Source organism: Anneissia japonica, unplaced genomic scaffold, assembly GCF_011630105.1.
Source record: "Anneissia japonica isolate Jap-2015-1 unplaced genomic scaffold, ASM1163010v1 scaffold2576_len324117_cov159, whole genome shotgun sequence".
Taxonomy (NCBI): Eukaryota; Metazoa; Echinodermata; class Crinoidea; order Comatulida; family Comatulidae; genus Anneissia; species Anneissia japonica.
The window spans coordinates 59,966-73,264 of record NW_022727368.1 but is presented as its reverse complement, the minus strand read 5'-3'; the positions used below and the strand labels follow the sequence as shown (position 1 = coordinate 73,264).

Here is a 13,299-nt window from a genome sequence, read left to right as displayed (position 1 = left end):
GGGGGACGATGAGGCATATTAAGACTCTGTCTCTTATACACATCTAGATGTGTATAAGAGACACAGCTACATCAGCGCATTTTGGCATTTAACCCTACCAGGTACCCATTTATACTCCTGAGTGGAGAGAAACAATGCAGATAAAGTGCCTTGCCCAAGGCCACAAGTTGGAATGCACAGCGGCTGGGGGGGGGGGGGTTGAAACCCCGACCTTAAGGTTGGGAAACCAAACCGTTCCTACTGCGCCAAACCACTTCTACGATATTAGATAGATATTATCGATAATATACCGCTAATACCTTATAATACGTGTTCCAATCGATGTGAAAGGGTATGCAATCTTTGGATTTATGTTGTGTTTTTGCAGCTGCGATAATACTCCAAGATAAGTTTTCTTCGATGGTTTACCACTAAGTTTGGAGAGCCAGATTATTGATTGGTCATAAACTTTAAACCTATTCACCATTTCTTCAAAACATGGATTCGATGAATTTTTTAAACAAGAGGTGGCAATCTGTGAAAGTTCAAGATTTAATGAAACAAAGCCGTGTGTGTATCCAACGTCTTTTTCGAATCCTAAAATTGGCGCGATGTTCGAACGCAATACAAACTCATGTGAATCGATTTCGCATCCACAAGAGCTATTGAGTAGGATGCCAGAATTTCCAATGACTGCACAAGACCGTTTTTTCGGAACTGTTGAATATATCTTTGGAACTTCTTTCCATTTTGCATTTTGAATCAAAGTAATTGACAGCGCTTTAAAGTCATCTCTTGATTGTTCTTGTTTTTTTCTCCATTTTATTCGTTGTCTTCGTTGTTTCGTTATTAGTTTCTTCTTTTTCATTGTTTGATTTTCAATCAAAATGACAAGTTTGTGTGGAAGAAGACGTCTCAACGAGTACAATCTAAAAATAGAATTGATAATCAATTAATGCATAGCAAACCAACAATAAAGAAAAAACTCATGTAGTGCCATACCATTACTTTATCTAGTATCATCCTTTTCATCTCGTCCCAGTGGCCATAGCCATACACATAGATACGAAATGAATATTAAAAGAATACGAATTCCAAGGATTGTCAAAGGCAAACTGAATCACTGTTAAATACTCTCCTTTAACAGAATTTAACTTAAATCTATATCAATAATTAAAATATAATAATTAAGTATTTACCAAATCAAAATTAAATAAATTATAAGATTAGGCGGGAAGGAAAATAATGTTGAAAACTTTCCAAAAATAACACGGTCTAGCAAACAATCCGAGCCGGGGGCCCCGGGGGCTCACTCTTAATTATTTCTATACGGGCAGGTGCCGCATTTACGGGGGTATTTTTGAGGACTTGTTAGCACAAGTGTAGGAACTTATGGAAGAGTTTCAGCATGTATAGGGTATATTTGCGAGGACTTGGTAGCACAAGTGTGGGAAATACCAGGTAAAATTGGTAGTTAAGGTGTCCTGCCCCGTCCTGTATCATCAAATTTTATATAATTTTTCATATGATAATATTTTATTTAATTCTTCACACGATTTTTTTCCCTAAAATCTCTGTGCCAAACCTACAGTAGAGATCGCGAACGGACATAACTACGGTCTTATTCGCCATCGGGAACCAGAACAAGTTTAATTCGTTAGGTTACATGGTCGTAATAGTAGTTCAACCGATACTGGATTTTGGTAAATGGTAGTTCAAGTCCCAAATAATTTTCAACAGAATAGGTAGCGCAAGTGTCTCATGTCTTGGAGTAGCTGCTGCACACCCCCGTAAGGTTGGTATGCAAGTGAACACCCGGGGCCGGGGGACGGGAGGGGGTATTGGTTGCTAAGTGTTACACCCTCATTTGATCACTAGTAAAACTATTTTAGTGATTTATTTATTTGGTTTTAGTGATTTATTTGGCTGCTGCAGTGCTTTGGGAGAGGGAGGGTCTCTTTCCACTCCTCTCTTCCCCAACCACGCAAGCTGGATTTGCCACAGTAGGGCTTCTGTATCTAATAACGAATGTCGTAAAAAAATTATACAAGTTTGTGTGGAAGAAGACGTCTCAACGAGTACAATCTCAAAATAGAATTGCTAATCAATTATTGCATAGTGAATCAACAATCATAAACTTCTGTGGTACCATTACTTTATCCAGAGGTGACGGAACCAGGGGATGCTGTGTTATGGAGAGTAATGTGTGACCGGAAATGGTCTGCAGTCAGTTGGTTGTTACCATGCGCCAGTGATGTTGGAGTATATAGTACAGCAAGATGAAACTATTATGTAGGCCTAATGCATGAATTAATTCGGAGTTTGTTGGGTAGTGAAATGATTATTGTACATTTTAAGTGCTCCCTTAATTCATAAGTGTAAGCTAAATTACGGTGATTAATTTAATTAGCGAAGATATGGAGACAATTATTTCAGAGTTCCCTCTTTCCAAGAGGGAATGCAAATGCTTTGTGAAGATGAGTACGCCGCGGTACTCATTTTCACAAAGAAATACACAAAACTGGTTAGCTAACAATATGCCAATGTTACATGAACACCACCTGGGAAGGAAGGTGCGATCACGTTGTTGCCTAGCAAACGTCTGTACTGTATGGTGGGGGAGGGGGAGGGGCTGGGGCTACTGATGTACTGTGTGGCGGGGGACGATGAGGCATAATAAGACTAGGCCTAGGCCCAGGCCTAACTAGACAGTGCAATTATGTGATAGAAAGTACACTTTCGAAAGAAATAAATTAAAATAAGAAAAAAAACCCCCAAATAATAAGAATAATTCAGAATTCAGTAGCAGAGGTACCTTGTTTACGTATTATACAATGCTAAAAATGCGGCTCTTGTAGCACTAGCTAGGGCAAGGCATCCATGTGCAAAGCAGTGGTTGGTGTTTGTTTATCCATGAAAAAAGCACGCCGGGAAAGTTTGCCCAGGGAGTTGTTAAATAACAACTCCCTGGTTTGCCTTACCAGGAAAAGGTGACGTAATCTAGCTTATGTCGTATGCATGCTTTATTGTGAGGGTGACGTCACCAAAAATGAATATTTTCTATTATAACCAAAATATTAATAACTAAAAGGTTTCTGGGCGTAAATTCCCTTAATACCACTTAAGGGTTGCACAATCTCCTTGCCATACAAATTACAGCTCCCACTGACGTCTCAGTCGAGAAATACGGGTAGCTGAAGTTTTTCTCGCAAATCTGACTACGAAACCATTATATCGAAATTTCACGTTCCACTTTTGGCCCTGAGTTGTGCTTCGCACTCGCCGCTGAGGGCGGCGTTCTGGGAACCCTGCGTCTAGTATTATCATTTTCATCTCGTGCCAGTGGTCATAACCCAGCTAGCAAACGCAACAAATTAATAAGGAAAACAATGTTAGCAAAACGTTGCAACAACGTTACTTATAAAATTCTAATAGGTCAACAACTAGCATTGTAAACTGCAACTTTATAATCGTATTAACGTTATTACCTCCACTTGAAGTTGGCAGGCGGTTATGTTTTTGCCCCTGTATATTTATTTATTTATTTGTCTGTCGGCCCTCCCCACCCCCCACCCCGTCGGGGAAAAAAGCACAATTCGTAAGGGAGAAATACATTTTTTTAAATGTATTTTCTACATATTAGTAGACTATAAAATCGATTAAATAAGCCTTTGAAGCCCCAAAATTGTCAAAATTTTCGGGGGCTTCGCCCCCACGACCACATTTAGAACCTTTTAATCGAAGCTCGACCACGGCCACTTTGCTTTCGTCGGGGAAATCTGACCCCTCGTTGGGGGATCGGCCCCCCCGGTCGGGGACCCCGGCCCTCCCGTCGGGCAAATCCTGGTGCCACCCCTGGCATAAAAATCGGTCGGAGGGCCAAATTGAATATTCGATTTAACACCGAGGGCGCACCCAAACTTTCCAAAACCTCCAAGCGCTGCATTTAAACCACTTTATTCTGAGTTTAATGTTACTGTTTACATATGATCGGTTTCGGGCCATGAAACACAACCGTCGGGAGGGCTCACCTGTAGTCAGGTCAAGGTCACAATCAACGAAAAACTATTTTTTAAAATTTATTATCTACAGTCCATAGTTTTAATTACAAACATGTCAAACTTTATCACAATGTTCCATGACCAAAGATCTAATTACCTCCGCCAACGAAGTTGGCAGGAGGTTATGTTTTAGACCCTGTTTATAATTTTATTTACTTATTTATTTATTTATTCGCCTGTCGGCATATTTGTTGTGAACAGCCTACAGCCCATAGCTTTTATTAGAAATTCGTCAAATTTGGCTACAATGTTCCTTCACCTAAGATCTTGGTCTGATAAGATTTTGAACGGTCAGGGTCAAAGGTCAAGGTCACAATCAACGAAAAACTATTTTTTTATTTTTGTCTTCAGCCGATAGATAATGACGAACTTGTCAAACTTAGTCACAATATTCCATGACCAAAGATCTCAAAGTATTTGAATGTTGAAGGGTAGGTCAAGGCCACAATCAACAATTAATGATTTTCTGAAACAGTTTTTATGAGAAATTTGTCAAACTTGGCCACAATGTTCCTTAACCAAGATCTGGAAGTGACTAAATTTTGAAAGGTCAGGGACACAATGATCGAAAAATTAAGTATAACTGTCTGCTGTATGTGTGTGGGTGGGTGTGTGTGTGTGTGTGCGGTGGGCTTGTCGGTAAAGTGTAAACAAACATATCACCATTAATTTCAAAATAATGTAATTATGTGAAAACAGTTTGGTGTAGAGGTTATAAGAGTGTTTTCCATACTATTAGCTCCGGGTTCTAATCCCATGGAGATTACTTGTTCTTTTATTTTTTTTAATGGGGACAATATGCGGGTGAAATTTATACTGAGGAGAATTATGATGTGCCCTCTAGTTATGATGTGCCACTCAAAGAGTGCCCTCTAGTTAATACATAAATTTGTTAGCTAGAAAACTTGTACACTTTCAATTGATCTAACTACGTTTATATAATGAAAAATATAAGCGATTTTTGAACCCTTTTTCAATTCTAAATATTATGCCAATATATCGATGGTAATAATGAAGCGCCATACGTGTTATCATATTACACAGGTTTACTACGTTTTTCTCCGTTTACCCAAAAGTGTTCTAAAATAAAGATCTGTCTATGTTTAAAATTCTACTTACGCTTTCTTGATTGCTGAATAACTAGTGTTGAAATCGTAATTATCAGACTCATTAAACTGTTTAGACGTCCAGTAGTTTCTACAAAATAATTTGTTTACAATATTGTTTTGATTTGATTTGACTTATTCAATTTAGGCAATAAAATGACGTTACAATACACATAGACACGATATGAATATTATACGAATACGAAGTCCAAGGCATGTCAATAAACACCTTTAATATAAATCTATACAAATAATTGAAATATAATAACTAAGTATTTACAAAAAAAAAAATGTAAGATTAGGCGGGAAAATAATGTTAAAAACTTTCAAAAAATAACACGGTCTGCAAATCAATATATTGGTTTCCGGGCGGGGGGAAGGGTGCTCATTTGGTCACTAGTAATAGCGACAACTACCTACTAACAACAGTGGAAGATACACATTCCTGTAATGGATAGCGCCATCCCGCCATTATTATTATTATCTTACCTTCACACTTGGGTTTAGTGATTTATTTGGCCGCTGCAGGGCTTTGGGAGAGTGCATGAGGGTCTCTTTCCACCCCTTTCTTCCCCCACCCCACAAGCTTGATTTGCCACTCTAGGGCTTCTGTATCTAATAAAGAATGTCGTGAAACAATTATACAAATCTGTGTTTATAAAATGGTCCAACTGCCTTCATTCGCACTATTCCCTCTGTTGATTTAGAATGCCAATAAGTCAATAATATTCGGCAAATTATTTTCATCAATAATTATTTTTTCTCCTTAGTTTAGAGTGGGAAATTTTTCTCATCATTAAGTTTATTAGTTAAAAGAAAAACAATATTTACGATAAATTGCAATAATAATAATAATAATAATAATAATAATAATAATAATAATAATAATAATAATAATAAGATTTATAAAGCGCACAACATTAACATTACCAATAGCATTAATATTTACATAGATATTGAAATTATAATTGACATTAACAATAACATTAGCATAAGCATAATGTTCCATGTCCTATGCAGATGATCCAGGCCTGATAACTAACACATTCACTATACTCAAGCAACAACTCGGTAGAACTGTAACTCGTCTGATCGAGTAATCATAAAATTTATATTGCAAATATAATAAATTATATACCTATATGATGACGATGATTGATTCGTAACATTGAATGCGATTGACTTGTATTCCTTGCACCTCATCTGCGCTGCCAAATGATGATTTCTTTAATAATTAATATAAATTGAATGAAAATAAATGTTGTCTGAGTTAAAATCTCCTAAACCGCCCATATCATCTAATTATTAAAGTGATACTGTAATTGTACATTAAGAATAAGGTAAGATATGAGATTCAAATTATATTCAGGGAGATAATATCAGTTTTCTGGAATTTAGGCCTAAATTATTTTTTACTTTTATAAACATTAAATTCAGGTTAAAGGTCTACGCAATGAAAAGAATCAAATCATATATCTGTTAATTAGAAAAAAAGAACCATTAATGTTGTCTATTGCTATCTTTGATCGATTGTATGCTAATAGAGTGACCCCATATTCAGGGAACACGTCTTTGGGACGACCAAAAATGTGATCCTTAAGGTCCAGGGATGTTCCCTGAATAGGGATAATATTCTCCTTAGTGGGGGCTTTTGACATGCGGTTATAAATTAATAAAATTTTCACAATTTTTAACCGATTGGCCTGAGAACAAGCTACAATAGAATTAAATTAGTTTGTAACAAAATGGTTATTGAGTCTTTTTCTATTTTGGTGACAGGACATAAAGTAGTGTCATCTTAATAGGGTTTAATATGGGTCAAAATATGTCCTCGTCTATTAATAGAGTAAAAATCATTCAACTATTTTTATAATCAAATAATTTCACTGGCTTTATTCAATAGTAAAACCGTATTAATTTAAATTTTTGTATGATTTTGTAGTATATTGGTAACACACATTTTAATTCTTATTATATTTTTGCTGTTCCAAATTTTTGCTTATGGCTATAACGGCTTTTTTACACTATTTGTTATCATTCATTTCTGGTTTATTCAAGAACATATTGACATAGCAGCATAAAATCACTGAAATGCGTCAATTTACAATAGCAAATTCAGGTAGTCATATAACATACTCAAACAGTGTACGTTGTACTTTAGGGCTGTACCATTTTGCAAAATGGTAAAATTAAAAAAATTATTATCTTTTTTTATTTTATTTCTTTATTCACGAGCGCCAAGATATGCCAATCAGTGAACTTAATCACTGTCATACGTGGCACATCCATTAAACGACAGGGGACGTGAAAATTATAATTATGTGTATGAATGTGTATATAATTTTGTATACTTACACATGGTAACTTTTAGAAGTGAAGTGTGCAGCTAGTTTTAGATTTGAACTTGTGATATATACAAGCATTATTGTAATAATTCCCGTAAAGAGGATAGCAGAGGATAAGAGTCGAAGAATTATGGACCGTCTCTCCCTTTAACAAACAACCAAATAATTAATCATTAATAATTATGATAATTATGATAATAGGCCTAATACTAGGTTGATTAAAAAGGCAAAAATAAACCATGTGTGTAAGCGTCACCTAGTAAAACAAAATGCAAGGTGAACGTAATGAAAAAGCGGAATAACGAAAGAGATTCAAAGAACTGAAAAAAGAACAGACTATCTAAAAATAACTTTGAAAAAAAATAAAAAAATGTAAACCACAAAAACAGAGTGGTGTAGAGAACCAAAACCATTGCACCATCATGATTTACATGTGGTTTAATTGTTTAGTCATCAAACTTGCCTATCAAAAAAAAAAATAAATAAATAAAAAAACAGGCCAAAACCATTATTTTTCGAATTCTAGATAAAAAAACAGGCCAAAACCATTATTTTTCGAATTCTAGATTTAAAGACAATGATAAGAGCTTTTGGCCGTAGGGAAGATACACAATAAAATGATTTATAAATTTTGCACAATACTTATGAAACACAGATACTCACATCAGTGAAACAGTGGTATTCTCATAGGTTCTTGATTACGAACAATATGCTGCGTCCTTTGGGATTTATGCAGTCGACCGTACTTGTACCATAGATAAAATAGAACCTCTTGTACTCTGGGCTGTACCATTTTGCAAAAAAGGTAAAAGTTCAAAATTGCGGCTGATGACATGTATACAAATAAATTTTACAATTAATGTACCATGTTACTTACTGTAATCTTTTTTTACAGTACTGTGTGTTTTTTAATGATTTCGGATACATTTTCCGTGAAGTGGAATTTAACATAAACACAATAATACTAAATATTTATTCGGATACACAAAAGACCAACTACATTATAATTATGGTAATAATATTATTTTTTTTATTAGGCCAACTATACAGACACACACACATGTATATATATATATATATACATATATATATATATAAATTATTTTCATCAATAATTATTTTTTCTCCTTAGTTTAGAGTGGGAAATTTTTCGCATCATTCACTTTATTAGTTAAAAGAAAAACAATAGCAACATTAAAATTAGCAACATTTACGATAAATTTCAATAATAATAATAATAATAATAATAATAATAATAAGATTTATAAAGCGCACAATATTAACATTACCAATAGCATGATTATTTACATAGATATTGAAATTATCATTGACATTAACAGTAACATTGGCATAAACATTATGTTCCATGTCCTATGCAGATGATCCAGGCCTGATAAATAACACATTCACTATACTCAAGCAACAACTCGGTAGAACTGTAACTCGTCAGATCGAGTAATCATGAGTTTGTCAAATTTATATTGTAAATATAATAAGTTATATACCTATATGATGACGATGATTGATTCGTAACATTGAATGCGATTGACTTGTATTCCTTGCACCTCATCTGTGCTGCCAAATGATGATTTCTTTATTAATAATTAATATAAATTGAATGAAAATAAATGTTGTCTGAGTTAAAATCTGCTAAAACGCCCATATCATCTAATTATTAAAGTGATACTGTATTTGTACATTAAGAATAAGGTAAGATATGAGATTCAAATTATATTCAGGGAGAAAATATAAGTTTTCTGGAATTTAGGCCTAAATTATTTTTTACTTTTATAAACATTAAATTCAGGTTAAAGGTCTAAGCAAAGAAAAGAATCAAATCATATATCTGTTAATTAGAAAAAAAGAACCATTAATGTTGTCTATTGCTATCTTTGATCGATTGTATGCTAATAGAGTGACCCCCTATTCAGGGAACACGTCTTTGGGACGACCAAAATGTGATCCTTAAGGTCCAGGGATGTTCCCTGAATAGGGATAATATTCTCCTTAGTGAATTTTGGCATGCGGTTATACATTAATTAAATTTTCACAATCTTTAACCGATTGACCTGAGAACAAGCTACAATAAAATTAAATTAGTTTGTAACAAAATGGTTATTGAGTCTTTTTCTATTTTGGTGATAGGACATAAAAGTAGTGTCATCTTAATAGGGTTTAATATGGGTCAAAATATGTCCTCGTCTATTAATAGAGTAAAAATCATTCAACTAATTTTATAATCAAATAATTTCACTGGCTTTATTCAATAGTAAAACCGTATAAATTTAAATTTTTGTATGATTTTGTAGTATATTGGTAACACAGATTTTAATTCTTATTTTATTTTCGCTGTTTCAAACTTCTGCTTTATTCAAGAACATATTGACATAGCAGCATAAAAATCCCTGAAATGGCGTCAATTTACAATAGCACATTCAGGTAGTCATATATTAACTTAAAAAGTGTACCTTGTACTTTTGGGCTGTACCATTTTGCAAAATGGTAAAATTTAAAAAAATATTATCTTTTTCCTTTCATTTATTTATTCACGAGCGCCAAGGATATGCCAATCTGTGAACTTAATCACTGTCATACGTGGCACATCCATTAAAAGACAGGGGACTTGAAAATTATAATTATGTGTATGAATGTGTATATAATGTTGTATACTTACACATGGTAGCATTTAGATGTGAAGTGTGCAGCTAGTTTTAGATTTGAACTTGTGATATATACAAGCATTATTGTAATAATTCCCGGGAAGAGGATAGCAGAGGAGAAGAGTCGAATAATAATGGACCGGCTATTCCTTTAACAAAAAACGAAATAATAAATCATTAATAATTATGATAATGATGATAATTATGATAATAATACTAGGTTGATTAAAAAGGCAAAAATAAACTAGGTCTGTAAGCGTCACCCAGAAAATGCAAGGTTAACGTACTGAAATAGCGGAATAACGAAAGAGATTCAAAGAACTGAAAAAAGAACAGACTATCTAAAAATAACTAAAAAAAAGGGAAAAAAAGTAAAGTAAACCACAATAACAGAGTGGTGTATAGAACCAAAATCATTGCACCATCATGATTTACATGGGGTTTAATTGTTTTGTCATCTAACTTGCCTATCCAAAACAAAAAAAAAAACAAAAAAAAACAGGCCAAAACCATTATTTTTCGAATGTAGCTGATTTCTATGAAACCAAATTCGATGTTAACGAATTTAAGTCGGACAAAATTCAACAGGCCACAGAATTTATTAAGTGTAAAGCCCAGACCTTAAAGCAGGCTGTTTTCGTCAGTTCAAATTTTGACAAATTCTCAATTTAAAAGCTAATTACATTACTTAATACAAAATCAGTCCAATTGCCTGACCGAATTTCCGCAAACCATTTGAAACATAGTATCAACTCTAAATTACCTGATGTGTTGGCTAGTATTTTTAATTTTTGTTTACAATTGGGCATTGTTCCCATTAAATTTCATGAAGGTAACCTCATACCTATTCTTAAAAAAACCAAACATTGATCCATCACAGCCTAAAAACTACAGGCCAATTATTGTTTCTAGTATCATTTCAAAAATGTTCGAGTTGGGTTTTCATGAATCGTATGGTAATTTTGAATTTGACCCTTTACAATTTGGTTTTATGGTAGAGGAACAGCCATGGCTGGCACCACTGTCAATGACGTCTTCGGCTACTGCATCAATAAAGGTTGCAATGTATTTTCGTGTTCTCTAGACGCCGAGGGCGCGTTTGATGCAATCCCACATGATGTCATTTTTGAAAAATTAGGTGACAACATTGATGATCCATGGTGGAGATGCTTACTATCTTGGTACACAAATTTGACGGTGAAGGTGAAGTGGGGTGGTTCCCTAAGTAGAAAAATTGGTATCCGTAAAGGCACAAGACAGGGGGGTTTGTCATCTCCATTCATATTTAATCTATTTGGCTAAACAGCGTGTTGGTCCCTATTCTAATCCATGGCTGTCAGTGTATTAACGCCAGTACAAATTTTTTGAACAAATTAGAAACTACACAGAATAAGCTTATTAAAGCAACATTTGGTCTTCACATATGGAAACGTTGTATCATTTCCTCTTCAAGGTCGCCTTAGCCATTGGAGAAAACTGAATTTTTTTTCACAAAAATACATTTTTGGTACAAAATTTATGATTTTCTTGTAATGGCCCAAGTGGATTATGTTGTAAAAAATATTAATCTACCAATTCGTGAAGAAAAAATGAAAAAAATCCCTACAGTTTTGTCGGAAAATACACCAATTTATAACAGCTCCTCACGCCGATTTAGACAGGGAATTTCAAGAAATTTTAGGTTTTTGACTGTTCTGAGCTCGTTTCTTACTCCCTCACTCACAGCCTATTGCTTTGTTCGAATTGGCCCAAGTGGATTCGAGGAGGGAATATAATAAGCTTGAAGCTGATATAAAACTTAGTATGATTGGTTGGGTAGTTTTATCGGAAAATAAGAAAATATGAAATCCATCCAATCCACGATTGCCTCTCATGGGGAAAAAAATCTCTCAAGCGTGATAGTCCAATTCACGGGTATGACGTCATACTTCTGTTTGATTGACTTGTGTTCACAGTTTATTTATTTATTTATTTGAGCATACACCTTTGAATCGGTGGCACTCAATAGAAAATTGGTGCGTTCGTACAAACAAAAACAAAAAAAAAAGGGAAAAATTTAACAAACAAAATAAATAACAATCGACTGTATATAATATTACAAAATTAAAGAAAGGTATAAAAATAACATATGAAATTAGATGAGATCACATTTCACATTGCATTTCATACTCAGAAATATTTACAGGTCAACTGTAAAGTAAATGCTTAAAATAACTAACCTACAAAATATAAAATCTAAAGATGTAAAAGTCTTACAACAAAAAGATAATACCAAGGTAGACCTACTAAACTTTAAGGAATAAAGACTACGATGTACAGTCCACTTGTGGTAAAAAAAAAATAAATAAAATAAAAATTAACATTACACAATTTGATAAGCAACGATACATTTACAGTAAACTATTGTTGTGAATTTTTTAGTTGTGAGCGTTTCTCCCAAGCATTCATGATGTATTTTTTACAGAAATTATCAAAAATAGAGGTAGATTCATCACAAATAAAAACTTAATCTCCTCCTAAAACATATTGAAGTTTAATATCGTCATTTGTTGTTGAAAAAAGTGTACATGTATCATAATCGTTACAGAGTAGAAGGTCATTTTCAAGATTTGTTAAATGTTGTTTTCTAACGATATTATAAGCGGGATATTATAAGTAAAAAAAATGCTTGGCATCTTCAATTTCTCCACTTTCACATAGGGTGCAAATGCCTGAAACATCATTTGACCATTTACACGTTGTACAATCAAGGGGTAGTGTATTAGATCTTAATTTAAATTTTAGGCTTGCCCCAAGAAAATTTGTTTTGTCCAACAAATATTTTTTGTAATTTAGGAGAAACTTGAAGTCTTGAATAATTAATTAATGAAGGTTTTTGCAATTTGACCACTCTGATTTATACCATTCTGATACAATTCTACAATATTGACAGAGAAAGAATTACACATTAAATTATCAAAATCAAAAACATGATTATAAAAATCAATATCAGGACATTTTGCAAAAGTATCTACACAACTAATAAGAAATTTATATTTTAAGATATTAAAGTCGTATTCAAGTTGAAGCATACATTTAAGCACTATATTAGGCCACCTGTAATTTTCCATGCTAATAAAGCGATTAAACAATTTAACTCTGGTCACTT

General features: G+C 33.7%; 1 protein-coding gene across 2 annotated transcripts in view; it reads right to left on the bottom strand.

Annotated features, from left to right (window-relative positions):
• Positions 1-9,054, bottom strand: part of LOC117113702 (CMP-N-acetylneuraminate-poly-alpha-2,8-sialyltransferase-like) — an 11,260-nt gene extending 2,206 nt beyond the window's left edge. Inside the window, exons 1-6 of one of the 2 annotated variants that reach the window (XM_033257123.1) lie at positions 8,997-9,054; positions 8,155-8,275; positions 7,502-7,636; positions 6,285-6,371; positions 5,160-5,237; positions 300-908 (exon numbers count right to left, since the gene is read on the bottom strand). In XM_033257123.1, the coding sequence (XP_033113014.1) occupies positions 300-908; positions 5,160-5,237; positions 6,285-6,371; positions 7,502-7,636; positions 8,155-8,156 (911 nt within the window). In that variant the 5' untranslated portion in view covers positions 8,157-8,275; positions 8,997-9,054. The remainder of the gene's footprint in view (positions 1-299; positions 909-5,159; positions 5,238-6,284; positions 6,372-7,501; positions 7,637-8,154; positions 8,276-8,996) is intronic. The other variant, XM_033257124.1, reaches the window with a different exon arrangement.
• Positions 9,055-13,299: the final 4,245 nt, after the last annotated feature.